The sequence below is a fragment of the Lathyrus oleraceus genome, chromosome 7, assembly GCF_024323335.1.
Source record: "Lathyrus oleraceus cultivar Zhongwan6 chromosome 7, CAAS_Psat_ZW6_1.0, whole genome shotgun sequence".
Taxonomy (NCBI): Eukaryota; Viridiplantae; Streptophyta; class Magnoliopsida; order Fabales; family Fabaceae; genus Lathyrus; species Lathyrus oleraceus.
The window spans coordinates 278,862,841-278,877,551 of NC_066585.1; the positions used below are offsets into that span (position 1 = coordinate 278,862,841).

The following is a 14,711-nucleotide window of genomic DNA, read 5'->3' on the forward strand; positions in this document are numbered from 1 at the left end:
TCATTTGAACTAGTTTGAATTGTTTTGTGCATGGAATGAATATAATGAATGATATGGACATGGGATTAATTGTGTTGGCTTTTGTTTGACATTAATTTGAGTTTGGTTAGAGATACCTTGCTGTTTAGGAATTTTTTGTCACCTTTGGACCCTAGGCTTGGCCTAGTGGTCTAGTTGCTAACATTTGATTGATTTTTCAGGATGAAAAGGTGCAATGTGTATGGAGAATGATCCAAGTCAATTCAATTGATGTTGTTTGATGTTTGTACACTAACACAACTTTGTTTTGTAGGTTGTGAAGTTTGGGCTTGAGCTCATAGCTTGCCTTTGTTGTGCATTAGTTTGTATAGTCTGACTGATTAATACTTGCTGTTTATTTTGGTATGTCTGAGTACTAACTGTGTTTGACTGTTTCCAGGTACTTTTAGTTGCTCAGTTCCTTGTGAACTTTTGCTTTGCTTTGCTTAAGCAACTTGCATCGAGGTATAACTTCCTAACTTCATGTAGTCTGGAGACCCGGTCTGTTATTTGGCCGGGCAAATAAATGTCTGAAGTCCTCCTTAAGAGGCGATGATTGTGATTGTTTAATATTGTGCCTAAGCAGGTAAAGTCCTTAATCAAGGCAATTGGTGGAAGGTAGGGATATGCAATCTATCCCCCATTATTCAGTTGAGTCTTCTCCTTGCTCCCATTACATGGTTGTAGCATTGAGATCACAAGCCCAAGATCTTGTGCAGTGCACATTGTGTCAGAGTCTCTGAGTATAGAAGGGTTCCCCTATTCTGGACCCATGCTCATTTGTCAGAAGCTCTCCCTGGTCAGGGATAAGAGCTGTGAGGTCTGATCCTCACTTCACCTTTTCATCTGCTTCACCTTAGCCTCGTAATGGCAAGGTTAAGAGCAAACACAGCCCGTACAGATGACTTGCTGAGGCAGTCAAACCTATTGTGTGAGCCACTTGTTTGGTTATAGTGCGTGCTATGTGGATATCTGTTTGAGATGCTTGTTCTCATTTGATGTATGCTTGAATTATGTTGTATGCTTGTATGCTTGCTTCTTTCCTGGATAGGAGTAGTTTGCTTATGCAAGTAGGATAGAAAACTGAACTTAGGGTAACGATGCATGACAACACTAGGCTCGAGTCCAGCTCCCTGGTAGTGTGTCTTCCCCTGGTTTCTGGCTAGTAATTCAGTCCCTTTCAGGGGAACTACATCGCCCTGATCCTTGTTCCAGACGAGGTATGTAGGCAGGTGGTCGTGCGAGACCACTCCGGGCAACCTTTTTCTTTTTTGTGTGTGTTTACTTATTATCTGATTGCGTGTTTTGGCTCGGATGCCGACGTAAGTCCAGTGATTGGCGGTCGGGCTCCACGTTTGCCCTGTTGCGTGTGTTTTGGTTCGGATGCTGACGTAATTCCATCGAGTGGTTGTCAGGCTCCATGTTTGCCATCTGTTTGTATGTTTTGTGTTGTTTGGCGTGCGTAAGCCGAACTACAGTGGCTCTGATTCTTGTTCCAGACAAGATATGTAGGCATAGGATGCGATGTCCTATCGAGCTCCCTTCTCCTAAGCCCACCTGCGTTCCCTGTGTGTGTGTGTGATGTCTAGCAACCTTTTCTTTTCTTAGAACGTGGATCCCGTCGAGTACGACGGACGTGAGGGGTGCTAATACCTTCCCCTTGCGTAACCGACTCCCTTACCCTTTCTCTCTGGTCGCGAGACCATTTCCTTTCCAGGTTTCTCTGAGCGTTTCCTTTCCCTATCTTGGGATAAATAACGCGCAGTGGCGGCTCTATGTGTGTTTTGTTTTTAGCTCGCCGGTTGATTTTTCGCAGGATGCGACACCTGCCTCACGGTCATAAAACTCTACTCCATACTCTCCTCAGATTCAAGAAACTTCACCGCCTCAACAACACCAACACTCTTGCAATTAGCAGAACACTGAACCAACCATTCACACCTGAAACATCTCAGAGAAGTATAAGCTTCTCCCCCACTTGTTTCAATCGCGATCCTGCCAACAAGCGGTTAGAAAAACAAAGAGGACCGATAGTGTTTCACACACATGTAACATACCAGGGAACATAAAAAATTACAAAAACCTGACAGGATAGAAATACCTACTCTGATACCACTATGTAACACCATAAACCCTTGTATAAAAATATTTATTCGACTATTTAAGGTGTCACCAACGACAATCCTTCAAAACTCATCAAAACATTCGACAACACACAGCGGAAAATAATTTCATAATAACATCATCTTAAACTCCATAAATAAAGTATTAAAATTTAAAACACCAAAATCAACATTAACTCAAAAATATAACAAACACCCAATTCTCGATGTTACAAGATCAGAGCACTAAAACTACTAAATTGCGATAAAACAATAAATAAAACAAAGGATATCTCCAACAAGCCACCTTCCACACACAACAATAACTTTACTCATGAGTATTTACAAGATGTCCATGGTGGAAAGTATTAAACAATGGGGTGAGAAATAAACTTCGATATAAACGATGTAAAGAATACAAAGGTAGAGAAACATAATCTCATAATCTCATAGTCTCATAATCTCATTCATTCAATACTCTTGAGTATCTGCAAGTTGTCATTCATTCAATACACAACCAACACCACCATAATCTCATACTCAATCACAACAATATGCAAATATATATATATAATGCGACTCACGACATAATGTAACACTATGCATATGGTACCAAATCAACATTAGGTTCTCTCAGAAATCAGGTTCCCACTTTTGAACCCATGAGCCCCCCCTTCTGAGCTCCAAACCCTCCTTTTGAGATTGGGACAAACCACTAGTCCCCCCCTCCCGAACTAGCAAACATGCCTCTTTCAATTACTCGACACAATGATGCATATTCATACAAATCAATACAACAACAATAATAATGTTTACAGTCCCCCTTCTGACCATAAGCAACATACATTGAAGCATAATAGTAATCCCCTTATGAATTACTATCCACCAATAACAACAACAATGCACACCATTAATACATAATTAATCACCATAGAACCATGTAATTCATAACAAGACGAATCATACTCACACCTTATAATATCCTTAAATAGCAGCACCACATAAAATAAATATTCATACAATATTCAATCATGTTAAATCATCTTAACATTAATTCATCATTAGTTTATTCAATTTCATTGATTAATCTTTTGTTTGTTATCGCTAAATAGTGCACAACCAATAAAACTACCAGTCTTCATAATTTCCAAAAAATATACAACCTTTTAACTCATCACTATGAGGTATCCATATGCTTTACCCTTCTAACGCTTCAAACTGCACCTCATTTGGACTTACGGAACTAAAGTTATGGTAAAAACAATCAGACAACATACTAGGTTTCATCTAAACAAATTTTCAAATTTTCACTAGCATCAATCGATTGACATAGGATGTCAATTGTTTGACATCAAATCTATTTACATTCTTCCTTTGAAAATTTTCATTTATTGGTTGCATGCAATCGATTAATTGATTACGTTAATCGATTTTCATGGTTAATTTTTCTAAAGTTTTCTAAATCAACACGCATGCAATCAATTGACATAATCCCTAAAGAGAGTAAGGATCTTTCTTCTTTATCCCTTCATACAATACACCCACACGGAAGTCCTTTTTCTTATCTTACCTTAGAGTCCTAGATGAATTTCTGAATTGATCAAGGTTTGTAAATTGAGATCTACCTCCTTCAAGCCCTAGTCTTGTTCTTGCTTCTTCTCTCAAAAATTATATTTTCACATACTGACAGCTCTAAGTTACTCTAACCTCTTTTATTCTAAAACCCTAATTATTCCAATTTCTTAATAATTATATTTTCCTCCCCTCGTATTATATATTCTCTCTCCTTATTCCCTTATTTTTCTTTATGTCAATTCAGTCCGAACTACACTAATTCTCACTATTTCTTATGTATTTTAATAAATTAATTAAAAATAATTATCCATTCTAATTATTTCCAAATTAAATTAATTATTTCAATCCTTCTAATCCCTTTACCACCCCACCAATGCTCTCACTATACCCCACTATAAACCATATACACACATAGGTCAATATATATTTAATTTAAAGCACACCACATACTAATTAATTAAATATAATATAATTTTTTTGATTAAATAAATTAATCAAATTTCGGGATGTTACCGTTGATACCACTTCATTCGACGTTGAAGCATCGCTTTTCGGAGTTCATATGTATTTGACAATGTCCTCCTAGAGACACGAGTCCCATCTTGTTGTCCCTGATGTCCTAAAAGGCCAACTTACTGCTGTCGTTCTTGATGTTTATCCAAGAGGCCCCTTTTAACACTCACCGCTTTGTTTGTATGCAGACTATATTGTTAGAAACATATGGGATAGATAGGTAAAATAAATAGTATATATTCTTTTAAACATATGTGTTATAATATTTGAACATTCTGACATATATGTATTTTTAACTATAGCAGCGTGAGACGTTAAAATGTATCAACCGCAGTAGGAAGACTGTGAAGTTGCCGCAATCCGATGAACCATGATTTACGAATGTCATGCAACTACCTGGACTGAAATATTTATCTAGGACTGGTATCTTTTTATTAACCATGTTTTGTTATCTTCTTTCATCAAGATATGACACTCAGAGACTTCTTCATTCCATATTTTGATCAGTGACATGTTCATCACACTTGATGATGTGTCATCCCTCATATATCTTCTAATCAGGGGAGGTTTTTAAGCTACTCTTGACTGACTAGTTTTATCTTTTTATTAACCATGTTTTGTTATCTTCTTTCATCAAGATATGACATTCAGAGACTTCTTCATTCCATATTTTGATCAGTGACATGTTCATCACACTTGATGATGTGTCATCCCTCATATATCTTCTAATCAAGGGAGGTTTTTAAGCTACTCTTGACTGACTAGTTTTAAAGCACTGATATGATGGTGCAATATTTGGGAGCTAACCCTGGCGATACGCAGCAGGAGATGGATGACACTAGAGGATGTCAAGTTAGGTTTGGATTTCTATAGAGCCTGTACAAATACCAGTTAGATGAGGCAATTGAGGCTGATGGTGATGATGCATAAGTAACACATCATTGAGTATGTGCATTGAGGTTATGCCTCTTGTATCTGGTTTACACATCCATAGGCTTGGACAAAAGTGCATACTATGTTAATATCGTCTACTTGAGATACTTCATTGTCTTGGAAAAGATTAATGGGTACAATTTGGGTACTTCTTGTTTGTTTTATCTCTACTCCATGTTCGATGATACTTGTTTATGGAAGACTAGACAAATGACATCAAGCAACACCCTATTTATGGTAATATATTTGCACTTTTACTATTACTAATATTTCAAATTACTTGTGCTACACCATTACTAATAATCTTTCTTACAGTATTTCTAGGTCTTCCTCATTCTTTAGTGGTTTGAGTTCTCTCCATCTCACTTATCTCAAAATCGTTAATCTTGAAAAGATATTAAAAAAGACATTAAGCCAAAAAAAATTAATGGAAGTATATAATTTAATTATTGGTTGGTGTTAGGGTTGGTTGAAAATATACATGTCGAAGAAGTCCCACATCGCTTAGTTTTGTGAAGCAAGAGGGAGTCCAAGACTATATATAAGATTCAAGTTCTTCATTCCAAGATGCATCAATCAAAAACACTTTAAGCTTGTATTTGACTTTATTTGTTCTCTTATACTCTTGTATTAGAGTGTTGTGAGATGTAGTTAAATATTTGTTTTGGAGGATGTGGGTTTACTGAGGGTTTGGGTTAGTTGAGGGTATATTATGTGTTGTAACAAATGTTCTTGTGTTGTGATTGTGTTCCTCTTTTTTCTTTATACTCTGTTTGTTTTTTTCCCAACAACTGGTATCAGAGCTTTTGATTCGATCCAGGGATAAATGTTCTTAGTATGCTATGTGGTTGCAGTTTTGTGCAGTCACAAATTTCACTGTGCAGTTTGAGCTAGAGAAAATTGATGAAATAATTTTTTGACTTGTGGAAGTTCAAGTCAAAGATGTATTGATACAACCAAAATTACACAAGGTGCAAGATTATGTCGGTGATTGAAGAACTTCTTGCTAATAAAGAAGTTGCACCATAATGTTTCAACTTGGTTTTTGACATGTGAAATTTCTGGAAGTGGTTTACCTTTAAGTGAAGTATACTCTTCTTTGGGTGGAGCATGATAGTTTTTTAAAACTATGATTACGGTGTTGACATTGTGGAAATTTGGAGTGATTGAACTTTAAGTGAAATTTATTCTTCATGATAAAATATATGATTGTCGGCGATGGTAATGTGAAATTAGTGAAGTGATTTATCTTTAAGTGAAATATATTCTTCATGAGAGAGCATGATAGTTTTTAAAACTATGATTGTCGGTGAAGACAATGTAATAATTCTTGGAGTGGTGTAGCTTCAAGTTACTATCCTCTTTATTGTGGAGTATGATTGTCGGTTAAGATAATGAAAGTTTATATATTATTTTCAATGATGGAGTATACATGTTAATACTCTTTATGGTGGAGTATGATTGTTGGTGAATACAATGAAAACTTATGTATTATTTTCAATCAATATGGAGATTGTTGAGATTGGTTGAAAATATACATGTTGAAGAAGTCCCACGTCACTTAGTTTTTTGTGAAGGAAGAGGTAACCCAAGGCTATATATAGGATTTAAGTTATTCATTCCAAGATGGACCAGTCAAAAACTTGTATTTGACTTTCTTTGTTTTTTTATACTCTTGTATCAGTGTGTTGTGAGATGTAGTTAAATATTTATTTTGAGGGGGTTTGAGTTAGTTAAGGGTGAATCCGAGTTAGTTGATGGTATATTATTAGTTAAATATTTGTTTTGAGGGGTTGATGTAGTGGAGGTCTGAGTTAGTTAAGGGTGGACCCGAGTTAGTTGAGGGTATATTATGTGTTGTAACAATTTTTGCATATTGTTATGCTCCAGGACATCTCAACCAAAAACCTTAAAGTGTTATGTAAATGAGTCATCTCTTTTAGTAATCCAACATTTCATGTTTCATAGAGAACATCCCAAATAAAAAAAGTGCAACAAAAATAATTTATTCATTATTATTATTTAGGATTTAATTGAAATACTATGATAATGTAAAATGATTTTACACCGTTAGTTAATTTTAGACGTTGGATATTGAAATAAGTTTGACTTTTATTTTAAAAACTTATAAAGTAATGCTAAAGTTATGCAAACGGATGATGGTGATGAATCGACAATATAAATTTTTTTACACTGATAATGATAATGCATAGTAATTAATCCCTATTATTTAACATCTTTTTTATATTAAATTTTTTAGTTATTCATGTGTTCAAATATTTGTTAGTATGTGCTAAGTCGGACATGGAGGGGGTTTAAACTTTTAAAGAAAAATCTAAATAAAATTTGAATTGTTATGCATGAATGAACGTGGCAAGAGGCAAGAGCAATGAAAGAAATAGGATAAGGATTTTTCGTGATAAGAGAAAACTCAACACTGAGAAGGAAAAAAGAAGAGGGAAATGAACTGAAACAAACCATTCTCACCAAATCAATGGCGCCAACATCATTGCCTCTCAATTTGAATTTCAAGGTCACCGCCGCCGCCACCACCAACCTCCCAGAGCTACCGGAGAAGATCCGCAACTCAAGAGTTTTGGTACTAGGTGGAACAGGTCGGATCGGAGGATCAACTGCAACCGCTCTCTCCAACCTCTGTCCCGACCTTCAAATCATCGTCGCCGGCCGAAACAGGTAAGTCAATTCACGCGCCTCTAACACTGTCCAATATGATAAGCTCTAATAGCATGCGTGTAACAATGTAACAGAGAGAAAGGCGAAGCTCTCGTTGCGAAACTCGGCGGCAATTCAGGTTTCGCTCGCGTCGATATTGACGACGCAAATTCACTGGAAATTGCTTTGAAAGGTGAAGTTTCAATTTCAAATTCAATCTTAACATTTTCTCTCTATCTCGTGTTTGTGTTTAAATTGAATTAGATTATCGAAGTTGTTGTTGATGTCGATTATATATAGTGTTAGATTGCTTCTACAGGCGTGGATCTTGTAGTTCATGCCGCCGGTCCTTTCCAACAGACAGAAAAATGTAGTGTGCTTGAAGCTGCTATTAATACCAAGGTATCTTATATTATATCTTCAATCAACAAGTTTTAAAATCACTATACAAGTCTATGCTTCTATGCTTATATATGTTTATCTTCTCTTTGCTTAACTATTTTTAGTTTGGTTCTTTTTATTTTGTTTTCTTTTGTTGTTGTAGACGGCATATATTGATGTTTGTGATGACACGACCTATTCGTTGCGTGCAAAATCCTTCGCGAGTAAGGCTCTAGCTGCAAATGTTCCAGCTATAACAACTACAGGAATATACCCTGGAGTGAGCAATGGTGCTAGCCTATTTCTTCATTATTCTTATGCTTGCCATCTCATTGTTAGGATTATTCAATTATTTGTTCCCCGTTTATATTGAGTTGACCTAGATACCACTTGATTATCGAAAGTAATATTTATCGTGGAACCGTATGGAGTTATGTTGAGTGAGATTTTTTTTTTTTTTGCATTTTCTTTTAAGCGTATTCTAAATTTTGGTTGCTAATACTTCTTATAATTTTGTCATAGTCATGGCAGCGGAGCTAGTCCGGTTAGCAGAAAGTGAAAGTGAAAGTGAAGATAAGCCAGAGAGACTAAGGTGATGTTTCTCTCATAGACTTTTGGAGTCTATGATTTTTTTAACCAATGCAAATTTGTTGCTGATGTCATTGCTTATCTAAGCAGTCAGATGTTATGTTGATTCCTTGATATGTTATTCCTGCCTATAATGCTAAGATAGATGAAAATCAAAGTATCAAATATAATGTAATATATGGAACGCCGTAATGCTCTTCTTTGTTGTTAAATCAGTTTTAGACCAATCAAATAATTTTAATAATCTACATACTTTTTTTTTTGAAGAAGCGGAAATTTATTAAGAAAAGACGATCCTGGCTCAAGATGAGCCCACACCAACCATAGTAAATTGTAGCTTCTACAGGGCTAAAATACCAGCCCCCAAATAGAAAAACAAACTGAAACATAAGAGGTAACATTAAGGTTATATATAATATAATAAGCTCCTCCTACAGTCCTACTTATATTTTATGCCATGAACAAAACCAATGCACCAGTAACCACAAAACACTCTTGATAATTACACAAGAGCCAGCTCCTTCCACCTTTGAGAATACCCCCATTACTACCCTACACTTCCACTACTCTTATCAACCACTAACATTGGACAACAGCCTCACCAAAGATATATTTCTGTCTCTGCAACACTTGGAAATGTAGAATCTTTTTCTTTATTTATCTGTTTCTCTCAATTCGCCAAGACAAAATAAGCTTTAGCAGAAAAATGAAGATAAAGAAAAAAGACAAGAATAATAGGTTAACCAGGGACAGAGATAAGTATTTTTTTCTTGGTTTCATGTTGATTTAGCTTCTTATAAGCTGCTATGGTCAACTCAGGTTCTACTACTACACAGCTGGAACTGGCGGGGCTGGTCCAACCATATTAGCCACGAGCTTCTTGCTATTGGGAGAGGAAGTAGTTGCGTATAACAAAGGTTGTCGTCTAGAGAGTTTGTGCATGTTAATTTTAGCTAGGTTAAATTACCATTTTGTTTGTAGGATTAAACAATGGTGCTGGAATGTTCAACTAGGAGAAAAGATCAAACTGAAGCCATATAGTGGAATGCTCAAGATTGACTTTGGAAAAGGGATTGGCAAAAAGGATGTTTATCTGCTGTAAGTTCATTATTTATTGAAAGTGTTGGAAGTCAGAATATCCCTACTAACCATGATTCGAAAACAAAATAAACGTAGTAAGAGTATGCTTGATTATAGTCTTTAAAGCTGTTTTTTCTTATAAAAAGTATAGGTGTTGTAATTGTGTGTTCTTAAAACTTGTTTTTGTTTTTTGGTTTTCAGTACAAGAAATCAAGAACAATCTAGAGTCTTAATTTTTTGTTTATATATCTTGGTTTTCTCATTTTCATTTCTATGTATTGTTCCATTGTTGTTACCCATTCCCCTTATCTGACACCCTTCCCAGTCTCTTTCCGACACCCTCTATCAATGTTGCCACTGCCGCCAGGCACCCTCCATCACTTTCGTTACCATCGGTGCCAGCCACCTGCCTCCACCACTGCTATCAATGCAATTACTGTCCATCACTGATCATCATTGTTACCGTCATCACAACTTGACACCCTTCACCATTACCGGCCTGCCATTGTTCTCCATTTCCGTTTTGTCTCCACCTGTCACCCGCCACTTTTAAAATCTGTTCTCAAAACTAATTTATCAAAGTTTTTGTTTTCTTATGAGTTTTTTCAAATTATTTTTTAATTTATTTTCGAAAGGGTTTTTGAAAATTATTTTGTAGAATAGTTAAAAAAAAACACAATTAGGCAAGCCCCAAGTCATCATCGAGTCTGTGTTTTATATTAACAGTTGACATTCAATATGTGAATGTCATTTTCTGTTAAGTCACATTATACATGTTATAATATATGATCAACAAGAAATTGATTTAATTGCCTCTATATACTTGCTTTCTTCAGAAATTAGGGTTCCACTTCAATACATGGTTTTCAGGAATTTGCCAGAGGTTAGAAGTACTCATGAGATTCTAGGAGTGCCATCTGTAAGTGCCAGATTTGGAACAGCACCATTTTTCTGGAATTGGGGAATGGAAGCTATGACAAAACTTCTTCCTTCGGTGAGTCTCTTGGATATTGCTTGTTTGCAGATTAGTGAAATTGCTATCAGCATGCATGAAAACAATCTCTCAATGCAGCATTGCTTCTGATAGCATACTCAATCTATTATGAAATGTTACTGTAATTTGCTATACCTCAAGTATTTCCTTTATCCTTGTTATGAGCCATATGACATCCCAAAATCTGATTTAATGATGCAAACAAGGAGGATAACAAAGTTAGGCGCAGGTTTTGTAGGCTTTATCTCGTTTTTTTTTGCTTGAGCATTTTACTATTGGTTGGTTTTTGAAACCTTTGATTTTATTATTGCAATTTTGCAATTTGCAAGCTGCATCTTATCTGGCAATTCATTTTATAATTTACTATTACTAATATTCTATGTTATTCATTTTCTAGTACCTTGTAATTACTATAAATAATATTCTACTTTCTAACGACTATTTTTAAAGGATTTTATTTAAAAATTGAGTTTTGTGAAATCTAAATTATTTTATATTAAAATATGAAGAACTATAACCCTGAGTATAAATGAGAAAAACTTAAACTTTACTATACTTCTGGTTGGGACTAGTGAGAGTTGAAGAACCTTGTGAACTAATTTACATTACATTACGACCTACTTATATAATGTTATGTCATATGTGTTTATTTTGATTACGTAATGTTTAAAGCAATGCAATAAAGGTTGAACTTTTAAATGGAACGGACATGTATAAACTTAATCAAGCTATGATTTTCTGCCTCCTACCCAAATTCTCTCTCACAAAATCTCCCCCTTCCTCTCTCCTCTCGTAGCCTTTTATCCCATTTCTTCTATCAGCTTGTAGCAGTGCACCTTCACCATGTGCTAATGACACTTTTCTTGCGCAACTATTCACAACAGTCTAACATCTACTGCTGCCATTGTATGTTTATACATGTCCATTCCATTTAAAAGTTCAAACTATTAGAATGCAATAGGGGACCTGATGATAGCAAAAGTTTATAGCAAGTTCTAACAAGTATAGCTTCCCTATGCATAAGTTTATAGCAAAAATTCTATATTATTTGGGGGTCCCCTGTTGTAGATTCCACCTCAGTGTGGGCCCCACAGGTTCATCTCCTATCAATCAATTATGCTATTGTACACCTTAGAACCAGGGATCTATCAGAATGCAATAGGGAAAATATTCTACCAATTTCACTAGAAATTGACGAATCTAAAGATATAATTTCTTTAAGTTTCTTGTTAATAGGTTCTAGCACCGATATTTGTAAAAGAATACAATCCTACAAGGCTGCAACATAATAAAGTTGAATAATAGACAAGAACATGATGCCAAGCTGTGGAAACATTAAAAGGAAAATTGGAATGCGAATGAAAATACAAAATTAAAGTATATGTTAATTATTATGTGATTGACTTCAGAGCTAAAATGCAGGAATTTCTGAGAGACAGAAGTAAAGTCCAAAGAATGGTTGAGTTGTTTGATCCTGTTGTTCGAGTAATAGATGGGTTTGCTGGAGAACGTGTATCAATGAGGGTGAGGCGAATGAAAGTGATTGAGCTTTTACTTGCTTAATCATCTTGTTCCTTTTACATTCTGTTGAATTGCTATGATGCTTACTTGAGATGCTTAAATAAATTATGTCATCTTCTGATCCATATGAACCTCAAAATAAAAATCTCCTTATCTTCTGAACAGGTTGATCTGGAATGTTCAAGCGGACGCCATACAGTTGGCATTTTCAGCCATAGGAGACTTTCAGAGTAAGCCATTGTTTTCCTTTTCCTTGTTTCTTTTCTTAGGTGACATTGTTTTTGGCATTAGTTAAATTATTTTTACGGATGAATATTCTAAAATATTATACAATGCAATTTTCTTAGTTTTTGTTCTGTGCATTGAATTGAAACATAAAATAATATTATAACGATTAATTGTATTTATACCATTAAGATATGAATTATATTTCTAAATTAGTTTTAGTAATCCATATACACTACCAAACTTAAGCAGCTAGAAGGGATTAGCAGCGAGTAGCATTGTGAACACGTTTAACGACACCCTTGTATTACTATTACTTCTAAAAAATTGAAATCATAATAACTCTATATTGTTACTAATAAAATATTTAAGACAAATAATTGCTTTTTCTAATCTCTAAAAAAGCTTTCATTTTGAAGTGTTTTTGGTCCGAAGTTTCATGTGCATTCTTCATGGTGAGAATTGCCAAACATGGGTTTTTAAGCATTTTTTATAGCCCAGTTCACCAAATAGAGGAGATTACGATTTTTGCTATAAACTTGTGCAAAAATACCACACTTGTTAGTTGACAATACAGTATACCTTGTCTTAGATCTGTAGGAATTTCCACAGCTGCATTTGCACTTGCAGTTCTTGAAGGAAGCACGCAGCCCGGGGTTTGGTTTCCTGAAGAGGTATATTTGTATCTAATTTACAATGCTTTTATATAGTGGTTACATTTCAAAGGTGCAATACCAAAAATTTCAGCAAAGAAGTTTGTTTTGTGCTTTTATATAGTGGTTACATTTCAAAGGTGCAATACCAAAAATTTCAGCAAAGAAGTTTGTTTTGTGCTTTTATATAGTGGTTACATTTCAAAGGTGCAATACCGAAAATTTCAGCAAACAAGTTACTTTTGTGCTTTTATATAGTGGTTACATTTCAAAGGTGCAATACCAAAAATTTCAGCAAACAAGTTTCTTTTGTGCTTTTATATAGTGGTTACATTTCAAAGGTGCAATACCAAAAATTTCAGCAAACAAGTTTCTTTTTGTGCTGTAACTATTTTGTTGAACTCTAAATGCAGCCTCAAGGAATTCCAGTTGAAGCAAGAGAACTTCTTCTCAAGCGTGCTAGCCAGGGAACGATTAACTTTGCAATGAACAGGTTAACTTTCTAACCTTTGCGCTGGTGTTACTGCTATGTATTGAGACTCGTGAGAATTTTGAAATATGTTGTTTTCTTTTGAAAAATAAACAGGTCCCCATGGATGATTGAAACAAATCCGAAGGAACTTGGATTAGGAATATATGCATGATTTTTCCACCCTCAGATTAGTGTTTCAAATGCCATTATCACATACATCCCAATGCACTTTTTAACGTGATTTCAAGAAACTCCAAATCTTAGCTTCTGCGTTAAAGTGGTTCTCTTGACATGATTTGGTTAAATTTGACTCAATACCAAACGCATACTAAATGTAGTTCATTATAATTATTCCTATTGTAGTGCAAGGCTTTAGGTGTATATAGCTCTTGAGAGTTGAGAAATCATTACTTTCTATGCGTGTATGTTATATATAACCTTTCAATGTGTTCAACAAATAATTATATCCATATCATTATTCTTATTCTTATTATTCTCCTTAAATTGAGAAAGATGAACTTGCTCAATTGTTTTATTTTTTCGGTTCTAAGATGATAAATATTGATTTTGGATGAATTGACTTTTTTTTTTAATCTAAAATGAGTTAAATATAGTGATTTATATTTTCAATACATTTAGAAATAAGCACATTGAGTAATAAATTTAAAGCTATGTACATGTAAAAGCTCCAAATTTTAGCTCTATATAGCAAGAAACTTTGAAGACAATTATTTCTACTCAAGAATGTCAAAAGATGTGAACTAATTTTATACACCCTCCATTCTCTCTTATAAAAAAAAATTGACTTTTAAATTTATTGATTAAATAATATATTTAGATTATATATAAATTCGATAGATTATGCAATGGAGGAAGTACATTTAAAATAGTTTGTTACCTCCAAAAGTGAATCAGATATACTAATTTCACTCCCAACAATTTTGTTGATCCCTTTTGGGAAGAAAAGTTATCTCTCTTTTTTT

The 14,711-nt window shown here is 34.7% G+C and overlaps 1 protein-coding gene across 1 annotated transcript; it reads left to right on the forward strand.

The window, feature by feature from the left end:
- Positions 1–7,493: 7,493 nt before the first annotated feature.
- Positions 7,494–14,218, forward strand: LOC127102932 (uncharacterized). The gene is made up of 13 exons (XM_051040248.1): positions 7,494–7,835; positions 7,910–8,007; positions 8,134–8,216; positions 8,359–8,485; positions 8,718–8,787; positions 9,603–9,700; positions 9,797–9,881; positions 10,734–10,857; positions 12,280–12,381; positions 12,544–12,608; positions 13,196–13,277; positions 13,670–13,749; positions 13,843–14,218. The coding sequence occupies exons 1-13, from the start codon at positions 7,636–7,638 to the stop codon at positions 13,898–13,900; spliced, it is 1,272 nt and encodes a 423-aa protein (XP_050896205.1). The 5' UTR covers positions 7,494–7,635; the 3' UTR covers positions 13,901–14,218.
- The last annotated feature ends 493 nt before the right edge of the window (positions 14,219–14,711 follow it).